The following is a 15,565-nucleotide window of genomic DNA, read 5'->3' on the forward strand; positions in this document are numbered from 1 at the left end:
CAAAAAAATTAATATACTCCCTTTACTTCCCTAACCCAAATTACTATCGGTAGCCAGACCATTACAATTGCTTCTTGACTGGTTTCCTATATTCATCCTTGCCTCCCTCCAGACTGTTTCCTACATCACAGCATGAATCATTTTTCAAAACACAAATCAGATTATATTGCTCTCACTTAAAACCAGTTTCTTTTGCTCTTGCAGTAAAGACAAAAATTCTCAATGCAGCCAGTAAGACATTGCAGTCTGGGTTTCCCTGGTGGTGCAGTGGTTGAGAGTCCGCCTGCCGATGCAGGGGACATGGGTTCGTGCCCTGGTCCGGGAAGATCCCACATGCCGCGGAGCGGCTGGCCCCGTGAGCCCTGGCTGCTGAGCCTGCGCGTCTGGAGCCTGTGCTCCACAACGGGAGAGGCCACAGCAGTGAGAGGCCCGCGTACCACAAAAAAAAAAAAAAAAAAAAAGACATTGCAGTCTGACCACTGCCTATCTCTCTGGCTTCCTCTCTCACCACACTCACCTTTCAGACATATGGGCCTTCTTTTAGTTCTTGATGTGCACTATGCTGCTTCTTGTCACATGGTCTTTTCTTAGGGTATTTCTTTTGCCTGAAGTGCTTTTCCTATGCACTCCACCATGTCCTTACTAATTTCTCATCCTTCAGGATCAGCTACATCTTCCTTAGGAAAGCCTTCCCTGAGTCCCTGCTGGGTCATCTTCATTTTTTATGCATTTACAACACTGCATACCTTTCCTTTTTATATTTGTGTAATCATTTGATTAATGTCTATCTTTACTACTAGACTATAAACTCCATGAAGGCAAGAACCATGTCTGTATTTGTTTGTCTTTCTGCAGACAAGAGTAGTGTAGTGTCAAAAAAACAGGTACTCAATAAATATTGATTGAGTGATAGTTTGGTAAAGCTTTTAGTTCAGTGGCTGGCACATATTAATACTCAGCATGACACGTGAATGAGAGCCTTATATATACACATAAACACATAACCTTTCAAGTTCAAGGTTTTCATATTTATCTTTGTGCCAGCAGCTATTACCGTGTCTGGCACATAGAGGCACTCCGATTTTGGTTGAATGAAATAATTCAACCTTGAGCCTTGCCAGTTCAGGTACTAGGTACAATTAGGGTTATACTTTTTTTTCTTTGGCTTGTTGTTTTTCTTTTTTATTAATGTTAGTAAGATACAAGTACGTTCTCATCGCAAAAGATTGATACAATATTTAATAAAGTAAAACATGAAATTTCCCCCTTAGCCTTCTCATTCTCTTTCAGTGATTACCACAAGTTATTAGAACTTTCTATTTCTTTTTTATGTATTCTCGTACATTTGTACATAAATGTGCGCGTATCTTTTTCTCCTCTATTAGATTATATTATGTGCTTTGTTCTTCGAGGGTTTTTGCAACATCACACCTTAATCTTTTTAGCAACCAAATGAGATTGCTAGTATATTATTGCCACAACTTACTTATTTGTTTCCCTATTGATGGGCAGTTATGTTCTTTCCAGGTGGTGGTTTTTGTTTTTTTACTGTTACAAACAATGCTGAAAAGAATGAACAACTTTTATATATGTTGTACATATGTTTAGAATTTAAGATAGATTCTTAGAAGAAGATTTGTTACATCAGTGGTTATGAGCAATTTAAATTTAATAAATACTTCCAAATTGTCTTCCAAGAAGGCTTTACCCACTTACCATGAACATATCCTCGCCAACGTTAGAAAATAACAGTCTTTTTTTTTTTTTTGCCGCACCGCACCACATGAGGGATCTTAGTTCCCCCACCAGGGGTCGAACCTGTGCCCCCTACGGTAGAAGCACGGAGTCTTTTTTTAAAATAAATTTATATATATATATATATTTATTTTTGGCTGCACTGGGTCTTCATTGCTGCGCACGGGCTTTCTCTAGTTGCAGCGAGCGGGGGCTACTCTTCATTGTGGTGTGCGGGCTTCTAATTGCGGTGGTTTCTCTTGTTGTGGAGCACGGGCTGTAGGCATGCAGGCTTCAGTAGTTGTGGCACACGAGCTCAGTAGTTGTGGCTCATGGGTTCTAGAGCACAGGTTCAGTAGTTGTGGCGCATGGGTTTAGTTGCTTCGTGGCATGTGGGATCTTCCCAGACCAGGGCTCGAACCCGTGTCTCCTGCATTGGCAGGCGGATTCTTAACCAGTGCGCCACCAGGGAAGTCCCATGAAGCACGGCATCTTAGCCACTGGACTGCCAGTGGGACAGGGAAGTCCCAGAAGGCAACAGTCTTTAATTTTGGCAACCTTAAGGACAAAATAATCTTGTTTTAATTTGCATTCTGATTACTAGTGAAGTAATGCACCATTTCTGATATTACTCATTAATATTTGTTCTGTGAGTTTTTGTTTGTGTCCTTTGCCCATTTCTCTAGCGGGTTGTCTGTCTTTCTCTTAATAATTTTTAAGGGGTCTTCATGAGTCTGACTATATATTTCTTTGCTATTATATATGCTACTAATTTTTCTCCTAGTCTATTATTTATCTATTTTTATTTTACTTATTGTGTCTCATTATATATAAATTGCATGCATGTATTTTAACTTTTTTACAGCCGTTTCTGTCTTTTTCTTTTATGGTTTCTGGGTTATGTGTCTTAGGATAGTCTACTCTTCTCCAAGATTATAAAAATATTCTTTATTTTCTTCTAACTTTTTTGGTAGTTTTGTCTTTTAGTTTTAGCTCGCTAATCCATCTGGAATTTATTTTTGTGTGTGATGTGAAGGAATATTCTAAGTTTTATTCCAGATAGTTTTCCCACGTCATTTATTGAATAGTCCATCCTTTCCTCAGTGCTTCAAAATGCCACATTTATTAAATTCCCACTTATCTATAAATGAGTTTCTAGACTCTACGTCTGTGCCAAAACCAAAGAGTTTTAATTACTGTAACTTTATAGTATCATACTAGAATTTTTTCAGTTTCAAGTGACAGAAACCCAGCTCAAATTAGGAAATCTATAGGCTATGGAAACTAGGATGTGCAAAGGCAGATCTATTTTTAAGCTGAGTTGTATCCAGGAGCTCAGAAGATGTCATCAGACTCTATCTCTTCATCTGTCAGGCAGACTCTCTCCACCTGGTGGGCAGTATAACCATTGGTAACCTTGAGCACATGCTGATAAGAGCTTAATAACCACAAGAAAAGAGGTCATCTTTCCTAAGAGTTTTGGCAGAAAAGGTCTGGGTTGGACTCTGACCAACCTAACTTTGATGGCATGCACACCCCTTCAACCAAAGATGTGGGCTCCTCTGATTGGCCAGGCCTGTAACACATGCCCAGCGGTCTTGCAAAATTGGGGTCAATCCTACTTCAACCACAAGGAATGGTTTCCCCCCTGAGATTTTGTTACCAGACGTGGTGAGAAGGAGCAGTTGAAAGCAGGGAAGTCTGGTACAAATGTGGCTTTGCTATCTGTTAAGCCAAGTTCCCACGCACATATACACAGTCATTATTCTTTTTCAAGAATATCTTGGCTATTTTGTGTACATTTCCCCCATGTGAACTTCGGAATTGACTGTCAAGTTCAATAAAAAGTGTTGTTGGGTTTTTGATTGGGAATTTATAGATTCATTTAGGGAGACTTGACACCTTTACAATATTAAATTTCCTCATTTACGTAAAGGGTATGTCTTGCCACTTGTTTAGGGCTTCTTTTATGTCCTTAAATAAAGTTTTATCATTTTCTTTATATAGGTCTTGCACATTTCCTCTTAGATTTATTCTACTTCTTACAAGGTTTTTGTTGTTCTTGTGAATAAGACTTTTTCCCCCAATTACATTCTCTGACTGATGATCGGTGGTATAAATATAAGCTAGGAATCATCTTATAATAGGCCACCTCACTGTACGTTCACATTATTTCATCATTTTTTATGCCAATCCACTTAGAATTTTTAGTAAGTATATCTGCAAACAGCAATCCTCCTTTCAAATATTTGTACCTCTTCTTTTACTTTTTAATTATAGCATTATTTAGACCTCTGGTGCAATGTTGAATAGTAACAGGCATTTAGGACATTGCTATAGGTTTATAGTATATACCCTTTATCAGTTTAAGGAAGTTGCACTATATTGTATCATAAATAAGTGTTGAATTTTATCAGTCCTTTTTTTTGATATATTTTGGGAGGAATGATCATTTTCTTATTCCACTTTAATCTGTTAAGGCAGAATTGACATCAGTAGATTTACTGAAGCTGAACTGTTTTGGAGAATAACTCTGGTTATCATCTAACATTTTTTTTAACACAGGGGTAGATTCAATTTGCTGAGGTTATTTTTAGGATTTTTATATCTATGTTCTTAAATGGTATTAGACTATATATTTGTGTGTGTGTGCTCTATTCATCAGCTCTTGGTATCAGGGTTATGATAGCCTCATAGTATGAACTGGAGAGCTTCCCATATTTCTCTATGCTCTGAAATAATTTATATAATGTAGGGATTATTTGATTCTTTAAAGCTGGTAGGAAAATCCTGTAAAACTATGTAGACCTGGTACCTTATTTATTTATTTATTTTTGTGGTACGCGGGCCTCTCACCGCTGTGGCCTCTCCCGTTGCGGAACACAGGCTCCGGACGCGCAGGGCCAGCGGCCATGGCTCACGGGCCCAGCCGCTCCGCAGCATGTGCGAGCCTCCCGGACCGGGGCACGAACCCGTGTCCCCTGAATCGGCAGGCGGACTCTCAACCACCGCGCCACCAGGGAAGCCCCCTTTATTTTTTTAAATATTTATTTATATATTATTTATTTATTTATTTTGGCTGCACCAGGTCTTAGTTGTGGCATGCAAACTCTTAGTTCCATCATGCATGCGGGATCTAGTTCCCTGACCAGGGATCGAACCCGGGCCCCCTCTGTGCATTGGGAGCACAGAGTCTTACCCACTGTGGACCACCAGGGAAGTCCCTAGACCTGGTACCTTATTACATGGAAATATTTTCCTTTTTTAGTTTATTTTTTATCAGAATAATATGCATGTAGTATAAGAAGTCAAATAGTACTTCAAAACTTATAAAGAAAAACAGCAACTCTCGCTTACTCTTCCCCATTTCTATTCTGCAAAGACTGATATTTAAAATCATTCTGTTTCTTCCAGCATTTAATTTCGTATTACTAAACAGTATGCTAATACTGCTATTTTTGAATTTTTAGTTTTAGATGCCAAATCTAGCTCTCTTACCCCCAACTCACATGTATATACTTTGCTTTTCCCTCATTGTATCATCATAACTATATTATAATTTATAATATATAACCAGTAGAATATGATACTGGTTAAACCAGTTTTCAATGTGTATATCCTTATGTGTATGTAAATATCATACGAACCACAAAGTATACTTTGAATTACATTTCCTTTCTTGTACAACTCTTATTTTCCCTGAAGTAAATAATTGCCTCTATTTTTATTTGTTCTGTGTATCTCTTACTACTTCATCCCCAAACTTCTCTACTTAACAAGTTAGTTCCAAAGAGCTGTTTGTAAAACTATTCAATCATAATCTAAAATGACCAAAAAAGATTTAAATTTCTAATCTCCATATGTTTGCCCAGTAAATGAAAGTATGAATTGGGCCTTTAAAGCTTAAAGCCAGGCATACACTCTTCTTTCTCACCATTTACAGTCTTTGAGAAATGTTTTCCCAAATTAGATGTGTTTTGTCAATATCAAAGACCTTTTGAGACACGTGGACCTCTCCCATTGATAATCTACAGTGTCCTAGGGAATCCTTAACAGACTCACTATCGGCACTCACTGCCTTCCTATTTGTTTTGATTTTACACTGATTCAAATGGAATACTTTGTTTTGCCAGAAATCAAGGAAATGCTCAAAGACTGATGGATTTAAGTAAAAAAAGAACATAGGAGCCAGTCTGAAGAGGTTTCCATTGGCCAAATTTAGGACAATCTGAGCATCAAAAAGTATAATGATGATAATGGTTTATAAGAATGAATTTTTTTAAGTCCATGGTGATACTCAAAAAATACAAATAAATAAAAGAAGAAAAGGGGGAAACATTTGTCTTTACAGAAGAATGCTAATTAATAAGTTTAGAAATAATGATAGAATTAGAAAATCACCATTTTGTAACTCCCAGTGTAATAAGGGATTCTGGCAATAATCGTCAAAGGATGCTCAAAACATTAGAAGAAAGATCACTGGGAAACAGGTTATTCACATGGTCTCAAAGTATGGCCCCATAGATTACTTATTAACGTTACTTATTACAAGGGGAAAGTTATCTTTATATTAGAGAAATCCAGCAGTCACCACTTTAACCAGGTGACCAACCAACATCACCAGTAGTGATGGGACTGCCTGACATGTGTCTCCTGGTTTGAAACAACAAGAAGTATACAGATTTAACGATGGACTAATATTCTTGACAAAAATTGTTTGACCTGAATCTAATCATGAGGAAACAATGAGACAAAACCAGAATGTGTAACGTTTTCCTGGACTTGAGTCTTCAAAAAAACTTAATCATGAAAAACAAAAAAAATTATGGGACTGTCTCAAAAGAAACTAATGAGAAATAACTAAATGCAGTACATTAGAACCTTGATCTGACATCAGGTTGGGGTAAGAAAAAGAAAAAAAAGACATTTTAGAAATAATGGAGAAATTTTAAATGATATTTGAATTAGTGTTATTTTTTTAATTTAATTTAATTTATTTATTTGGTTGCATCGGGTCTTCGTTGCTGCACGTGGACTTTCTCTAGTTGCATCAAGCAGGGGCTACTCTTTGTTGCGGTGCTCGGGCTTCTCACTGCATTGGTTTCTCTTGTTACGGAGCTCGGGCTTTAGGCGCGTGGGCTCCAGTAGTTTTGGCACGTGGGCTCAGTAGTTGTGGCTTGCAGGCTCTAGAGCTCAGGCTCAGTAGTTGTGGTGCACAGGCTTAGTTGCTCCGCTGCATGTGGGATCTTCCTGGACCAGCGATCGAACCTGTGTCCCCTGCCTTGGCAGACGGATTCTCAACCACTGTGCCACCAGGGAAGTCCCTAGTGTTAATTTTTTAGGCATGATAATGATATTGTGATATCAAGATATAGGAGAATGTCCTTATTCTTAGCAGAGGCATGCTGAAATATTTAGAGGTGAATTTCCATGATGAGTGCACTTACTTTCAGGAAAAAAAAATGTGTATGTGTGAATGTGTGCAACTTATTAAGCTACAGTTTCTCAGCTCTGATCTTCTGTACTCTCTGCTGGGGCTGGGACTTTCTGCTTTGCCAATTGACCTTATAAGAGGCTTTACCTCTCTAGGGCTCTAGAAAGAGAAGGCACGGCTAGAAGAAGGAACTTGGTTCTTTCTATCTGCTTCCTGGTTAGACTCTACATGCCAAAGAATGAAGTTGGACCTTTACCTTACACCATATGCAAAAGCTAACTCAAAATAACTCAAAGACCTAAACTTAAGAGCTAAAATCATAAAACTCTTAGAAGAAAACATAAGCCAAAGGCTTGTGACACTGGATTTGGCATCTTTTTCTTGGCTATGACACCAAAGGCACAGGCAACAAAAGAAAAAAATAGGCAAATCAGACTTCATGAGAAGTAAAATATTTAGTGCATCAAGTGACAATATCAACAGAGTTAAATAGGCAACCCACAGAATGGGAGAAAATATTGCAAATCATACATCTGCTAAGGGATTAATATCCAGACCATATAAAGAACTCCTAAGATTCAACGACAACAACAAAAAACCCAGTTTAAAAATGGGCAAAGAGCCCCCACTCACCGCAACTAGAGAAAGCCCGTGGGCAGCAACAAAGACCCAACACAGCCCAAACTAAATAAGTAAATTTTTTTTAAAAATGGGCAAAGGACTTGCATAGATATTTCTTCGAAGAAGATAAGCACGTGAAATAAGCATATGAAAAGATGCTCTTAACATCACTAATCATTAGGGGGATGCAAATCAGACTACAACAAGATACCTTATTATCCTCATACTCATTAGATGGCTACTATCCAAAACAATAAAACAGAAAATAACAAGTGTTGGTGAGGATGTGGAGAAATTGGAGCCCTTGTGCATTGTTGGTGGGAATGTAAAATGGTACAGCCACTATGAAAAACAGTATGGCAGTTCCTCAAATAATTAGAAATAGAATTACTGGGACTTCCCTGTGGCGCAGTGGTTGAGAATCCGTCTGTCAACGCAGGGGACAGAGGTTCGAGCCCTGGTCCAGGAAGATCCCACATGCCGCGGAGCAACTAAGCCTGTGTGCCACAACTACTGAGCCTGAGCTCTAGAGCCCGTGGGCCACAACTACTGAGCCTGCGTGCCTCAACTACTGAAGCCTGAAAGCCTAAAGCCCATGCTCTACAACAAGAGAAGCCACCGCAATGAGAAGCCCACGCACCAGAATGAAGAGTAGCCCCTGCTTGCTGCAACCAGAGAAAGCCCGCATGCAGCAACGAAGACCCAATGCTGCCAGAAATTTAATTAATTAATTAATTAATTTTTTAAAAAGACAAGTAAGGCACCAACTTAGAAAAAAAAAAGAATTAGTATATAATCCAGCAATCCTACTTCTGGGTTTATACCCAAAAGAATTGAAAACGGGACTTGAACAGATTTATTTGCACACCAATGTTCAGAGCAGTATTCATAATAGCCAAGAGTGAAAATAGCCCAAATGTCCATTAACAGATGAATGGATAAACTGTGATATATACATATAACGGAATATTACTCAGCTATAAAAAGGAATGAACCTAGGAAACATTATGTTAAGTGAAAGAAGCCAGACATAAAAGGATGAATACTTTACCATTCCACTTACATGAAGTACCTAGAGTAGACAAACTCGTAGAAACAGAAAGTGAAATAGAGGTTATCAGGGGCTGGGGAGAGGGAGGAATAGAGAGTTATCATTTAATGAGTGCAGAGTTCTAGTTTGGGCTGGTGAAAAAGTTCTGGAAATGGATAGCGGTGACAATCGCACAATATTGTGAATGTACTTCATGCCACTGAACTATATACTTTAGTTAAAATGACAAGTTTTTAAATATTTTAGCACAATAAAAAAATTAATTAGAAAATTGTTCCATCTCACTTCCACAAATTTTTTATCATAACATTCCAGAAGAAAATTTGAAATACTAAAAAAAGAAAGCTTTTCAAAACTTTAATTACTGAGTTAAACCTGGTCCTAGAAGAATGAATTATTGCAGCTTAGTTCTTAATTACACTGAAGAGCAATTACAAACACATTGAGTTTGTCATCATTTTGGATTAAGATTAAAGAATATCCATTGTTAGGCAAGAAGAATTTCGCTATTATTACTGTTCACCACAGCTTCTTTGTTTGAATAGGGTTTTCAGGTTTAACCTAATTTAAAACAACATAAAAACAAACAGAACAAAGAATAGGATCTGTGTTGTACCAGATATTCGTGGGGTATTGTCCTCATAGTTTCTGGACTGGAATAAATTTTGAACAGGCAAGCACACCTTCTGAATTAAATAAAATCTTTCCTTATTTTTCTTTTTGTGTTATTTATTTTGATATTTTTTTCTGTATTGTGTTTAAATATTAATAAAATATTTGATATTAACTTACGGATCAATAGTGTTTTGTGAAATTTCCACATATATACCATACACAGATGCAGCTTACTGAATCACAATGTGAAAGGTATTTCTTTTTTGTTGTCGTTGTTGTCGTTCCATTACTGCCTTTTTGGGTTTTTTGTTTTTAATTTTTTAATTTTGGCTGCGTTGGATCTTTGTTGCTGTGCGCGGGCTTTCTCTGTTTGCCACGAGCCGGGGCTACTCTTCGTTGTGGCGCCGGTTTCTCATCGCAGTGGCTTCTCTTGTTGCCGAGCACGGGCTCTAGGTGCGTGGGCTTCAGTAGTTGTGGCGCATGGGCTTAGTTGCTCTGCGGCCTGTGGGATCTTCCCAGACCAGGGCTCGAACCCGTGTCCCCTGCATTGGCAGGCGGATTCTTAACCACTGCGCCACCAGGGAAGCCCATGAAAGGTATTTCTTCTTGTGGGTCTTTGTAAACAAAAATTTGAAAAACACTTTTCTAAACATTCTGCAGTTTTGTCTTTGATTTCCCCTTTGACCCAGGAGTTGCTTAAGAGAATTTTTAGTTCCCATGTTATTCATATTTTGCTTCATTGCATTGTATAGTCAAAGAGTATAGTCTAGGTTATTCTATACCATTTCTTTTTATTGGAATAAAGTTGTATGTTTGTGTATTTATACATTAGAGAATTCATATAGTTGTTTTTAAAAACTTTGCAGGTTGAAATAACTTCAGATTTACTTGCAAAAATAGGATAAAGAATTGTTGTGCAATGCCCTTCTTTCAGATTCCCCAAATGTTAACATTTCACTACATTTACTTTATGATTCATCCTGTCTCTTCCTCTTCTTCCTTCTCCTCCTCTTCCTCCTCCTCCTTCCCTCTGCCTTCCCCCCCCCCCCCCCCCGTTGTCTCTCCCTCCCCCTTCTCTCCCTCCCTCCCCTCTGTCATCCATTCACTCAGGTATTTTCAACAAAGTTTAGGTGGCAAGTATACCTTGGTGCAAAGACTTGTGTATTATGTCCTTCTCCACACCCAAGCTTCTATATAATGCATTATCCAAGGAATGGTTTATTGGCCAGTAACTGAATAAAAAACTTATATTCTGTCCTAATAGAAATTCCAGTCCCTATGTCTCTGAGACCAAAGATTTTTCCCCCCAGTCACATTACATAACACATCCAACCTCTTTTGTCCCAGTATTTTGTAGGTATTCACTCCTGTTTCAAGTGCAATGGTTAGGAGTTTTCCTAGAAATAACAAATTTGTGTTTTTTGTTGTTGTGGTTGTTCTTTCTTCATGAAGACCGGAGGATGAGATGTTTTTAAAAAGGCTTTCAAGAGGTTACCTTGTTGGAAAGGACCCCAACGCTCCCCTTTTCTACAGAGAAGAAGGAAACAAAAAATTTCAGAAGAAGGATTATATGGGAGCCACAGTGCTGTACTCTAAGGTAAGATGACCGGGCCACCCCCCCACCCCCGGCACAGCTCAGCAGGAGGGGCTGTCTCAGCAATTTACCAATGCATATTTCTTCAAAAGAAAGAACCGTTACTGCTGAATTGTGAATTGTGTAGCCACTAGTAGCTTTGCCTATTAATTTTGGATTGGATTTGAAAAAGAAAACTGGCACAACTCAGCTTTTGGTCATATTCTGAAACAAAGGATAGTTTGTATTATACGTCCTGAATTCCATCAAGAAACTTCGATTCTCATATTCCTTCAGACACAGTGTAGCAAGTCTTGTTGGATGCCTTGGCCTGCCTCCTCCATGTCTGTCAGCTCTTACTGAATTGTGTGCCTTTTTTGTCTGAATAACCGATGAGGCTGTTGGTGTGATAGTCCCAATTTAGAGAACAGCTGGATTTTTGGTTGGCCGCCATGTTAGCTTATAGCCAGTATGACTTAGGTAAAGTTAGGAAGGAAAATAAGCTCAATTGCCACAGCCCAGTTGAACTGCATTTTGAAGGCTGTCAACAAATATTTAAAATTACTACACTAACCATCAGTGAACTAGATTTCAAGGAGGAATAGTGGCTTTTAACAATCTGTTGCTCTTGTCCTGCTTCCAGAGTAGAAACTGGAATAAGATCCCTGAGAGATTTCCTTCCATAATTTTTTAGAGATAAATATGGGTTTAAAGCAAGAATATATCAACCTCTTAAACCAGGTCTGTGAACCCTGTATCTTGAAAGAATGAGTGTGAATTTGAAGAGTGTACCCCCTACTCTGCATCTTTAACAGGCCTATGCTTAAAGTTTGGAATTAGTTTTCCAAAAACCATCAGACCTACAACAGCATCGTCTAAAATTGATAAAAGCCCTGCTTTGTAATGCTGCATAACGTGAGCATTAGTGATTGCTGAAGAACTAAAATCCATTAGATGTAATGATCACTGATAAATGGCTTAATAGTAGTTCTTTTTCAGAGCTAATCTTTCTTCAGCTGTATGCATGTGTGTCAGAAATGTGAGCACAGGGGAAGCTGTTCAAGGAAAATAAACTAAAAAGTGAAATCAGACAAAAAAATGGAACCTTCCTATTTCATGAAACTAGTATTTTGTTGATTGTGGTACTTTGCAGTTTTCCATAGAGCTGCTATTTTCTTTCTTTTTTAAAAATAATATTTGTTGTTTTTGGCTGATTGTAAATGTAATATATGCTTACTTGGAAAATATAGAGAAGCATAAAAAGTAAGAAAAAATCCCATAACCAGTGATAAGCACTGTTAACATTTTTGCTTATATCCAGCCAGCCACTTTTTCCTCTGAAAATATGTTTTTCTTGTACAAAGTGGTGATAATACTGTACTTACTGTTTTTTTTTTTTGTAACCTGCTTTTTTTCCCCTCAACAATTTATTGTGACCGTTTTCTCATGTTATTAAATTTTCCACTAAAACATGATTTTTTACAGCTGGCGTAGAGTTCCATTACAGAGGACTATACTTGATTTAACACCTAGTGTTGGCAGAGTGTTTGGTATCATAAAGCTGCAAGGAGCATCTTTCTATGTAAATATTTGTACACACCTGACTATTTCCTAAGGATAAATTCCTAGAAGGGCAATTGCTTGGTCAACTGAATGTTGGTTTTTTTTTAAGGCCTTTGCCCCTTGTTGCTGAATCATTCTTCAGGAAAAAACTAGTTACATCCCTTCTAGCAGAGTATGGGAATGTTCATTTCTCTATATCCTAAGCAATATTGGTTATTTGGTATTATTAACATTATTTTATCTTTTTATTTTGGAATAGGAAATGTGTTTACATAGTTAGAATTTTTAAGATGCAAGAGTATAGAGTGCAGTCTACTTCCTCTGTCCCCCAGCCACTCGTTTCCCATCCCCAGAAGCTAGCACTGTTAAAGCTATCTTTCCAGAGGTGCTCCAGCGTATATAAATAAAAACAAATAATCTCCCACTCCTGCACACACATACTCTTTTTATATAAATAACATTCTGTACACACAGTTCAGCACTGTGCTTTTTCCACTTATATTCTGTTATATGGATATAATAGTAATTTATTTAATTAGAGTCCTTTAGATCACTGTTTACCTTTTTTCCTATCTTTTGTTACTTCAGACAATTCTGTGATGAGAAACTTTGCATGTATGTTATTTTGCACATATCTATAGGATAAAGGATTATATCTGTAGGATAAATCCCTAGAAGAGGAATTGCTGGGTCAATGGAGATATAGATATATGTATTAAGAGATATATATTGCTCAATTGCCTCCGTAATTGTGAGACCAATTTACACTCCCACTAGCAGTGTATGAGAATGACCATTATCCCACTCCTATGCCAACTCAGTATGCTATCAGTTTTACTTCTTTGCGAATCTCATAAGTAAAAAATGGCATCTCAGTAGAGTTTTAATTTGCATTTTGCTGATTATGAATGAGGCTGAGCATCTTTTCGTTTGTTTAAGAGCCATTTATATTTCCCATTAGAATTGTTCATATCATTTGCTTATTTTCCTACTGAATTATTGGTTGCCATCGTATTGATCTGTAGGAACTGTTCATAAAGTAAAGAAATGAGCCCTTTGCCTGTAATAGGAGTTGCAGATATTTTTTCCAGTTCAACATTTGTCTTTTGATATTGCTTTTATTGGTTTTTTGCTACCAATAAATTTTTTATTTTTATGTGGTCAAATTCATTAACCTTTTATGACTTCTGGGTTTTGTGTCATAATTAGAAAGGTATTTCTGACTCCAACATCACTTTAGATTATATAGTCTCTTCTGGTGCTCTTATAGTTTCAATTTTTATATTAAGATTTTGATCCATTTGTTATTTATCCTAATGAAAGTTTTATTATCACATATCGAGACCCAACTTTATTTTTCCTCAGTGGCTACTTGTCCCAATACTTTTATTGAATAATCCCTATCTTTTCTCCAGTGATTGGAGATGCCACCTTTATTTTTACTTCTTAAAATTCTTTTGGGCTGTGTTTGGGTCTTCATTGCTACACCCGGGCTTTCTCTAGCTGCAGCAAGCGGGGGCTACTGTTCTGTGGGTGCACAGGCTTCTCATTGCGGTGGCTTCTCTTGTTCCAGAGCACGTGCTCTAGGCACGCGGGCTTCAGTAGTTGTGGCTCGTGGGCGCTAGAGCGCAGGCTCAGTAGTTGTGGCGCACGGGTTTAGTTACTCCGCAGCATGTGGGATCTTCCCGGACCAGGGCTCGAACCTGTGTCACCTGCATTGGCACGCGGATTCTTAACCACTGCGCCACCAGGGAAGTCCCACCTTTATGATTATTATTAATCCTTGCCAATTTGGTGGTAGAAAAAAGTAGCCCTTTTCTGCTTTCATTTTCATGTATTTGACTCTCTATATGAATTGTTTCCCACGTATCATTCGTGTTTCTTCATTTGTGAATTTCTGTTTGTTCCACTCACACTTCGGTTATGTGCCAGATTATGCTCCTCAGTTTTCAGTTACCTTTAGTACTGTTTGTGGCTGAAGCCGTGTCTGAAGCTGCTGTCTTCAAAGTGCTTTACCTATTTATTTCCTCACTTGATCTTCACACCTCTGCTCTAAGGTAGTTAAAAATGAAGCAGGTGAAGCACAAAGAGATCCAGTAACTTACCCAATTTCATACAGTCTTCAGTAGCAGAGCCCCTATTATCTGGAAAAAAAAAAAAAAAACATCTCTAAAGGTGCTAGTTTCCATGTATACCTTTAACCGGTTCATTGTTCTGCAGGGAGTATCGCATTCAAGGCCCAACTCTGAGGACATTTCACTGTGTTACGCCAATCGCTCTGCAGCCCTCTTCCACCTGGGTCAGTATGAGGTGAGTATCAGGATGCCTGGTGTGATTGGAGAGGATCTGCAGGGGGGTTCCTTGGAAGATTAGACTTTCATCCCTGCTTCTACATTAGAAAGCTAAAATTGGAACTGGTTGAATTGGAAGCAAATTGATACTTCCCGAACTTGTTCTTTCTCCGGATTCACTTCACCTGTCTCAGGTGATTACATGGGGTAGTGTGGGTTGGTAAAAAAGAGACATGCACATTCCCCAGGGCCGTGGACTCTATCCAGTGGGTCAGCAATGCTCAGTGTCAAGATCAGCTATGAGATACGTTGCTAATAATACTTCAGGTTCCAAGTGTGTGCAAACTATTTACTTGTTCAGGGTGTTTTTTTTTTAATAAGTAGATGAGCATGTTCAAGAATATCCCTGCAATAATAAGTCTCACCCTCAATATAAATTTTGAGTGGGAAAGTAAAAGTTGCACTGAAATGCCTGTTGAGTGGGGGGACTTCAGATGAGTGGCTTCCTCCTTATCCCCAAATTGAGGTCTAAGGACAAACTCTAAGATGCCACTTGGGCACATCCATTTTGGAATTCTACAAAAATTTAAAGTATACCCTAGAGTTAAGAACTATTTGAGTCACCGCAAGTTCACACTTAAGCCCTTTGGACTAAGAGAGAAGAGCAAGAATCTAAGTCCAGG

General features: G+C 38.2%; 1 protein-coding gene across 4 annotated transcripts in view; it reads left to right on the forward strand.

Moving 5' to 3' along the window:
* SMYD4 (SET and MYND domain containing 4) overlaps positions 1 to 15,565 on the forward strand; it is a 48,833-nt gene that overhangs the window by 8,501 nt on the left and 24,767 nt on the right. For all 4 annotated transcript variants that reach the window (XM_073797342.1, XM_019926914.3, XM_019926915.3 and 1 more), the window contains 2 exons: positions 10,908 to 11,052; positions 14,812 to 14,901. In XM_073797342.1, the coding sequence (XP_073653443.1) occupies positions 10,908 to 11,052; positions 14,812 to 14,901 (235 nt within the window). The remainder of the gene's footprint in view (positions 1 to 10,907; positions 11,053 to 14,811; positions 14,902 to 15,565) is intronic.

Source organism: Tursiops truncatus, chromosome 20 (genome assembly GCF_011762595.2).
Source record: "Tursiops truncatus isolate mTurTru1 chromosome 20, mTurTru1.mat.Y, whole genome shotgun sequence".
Classification (NCBI taxonomy): domain Eukaryota; kingdom Metazoa; phylum Chordata; class Mammalia; order Artiodactyla; family Delphinidae; genus Tursiops; species Tursiops truncatus.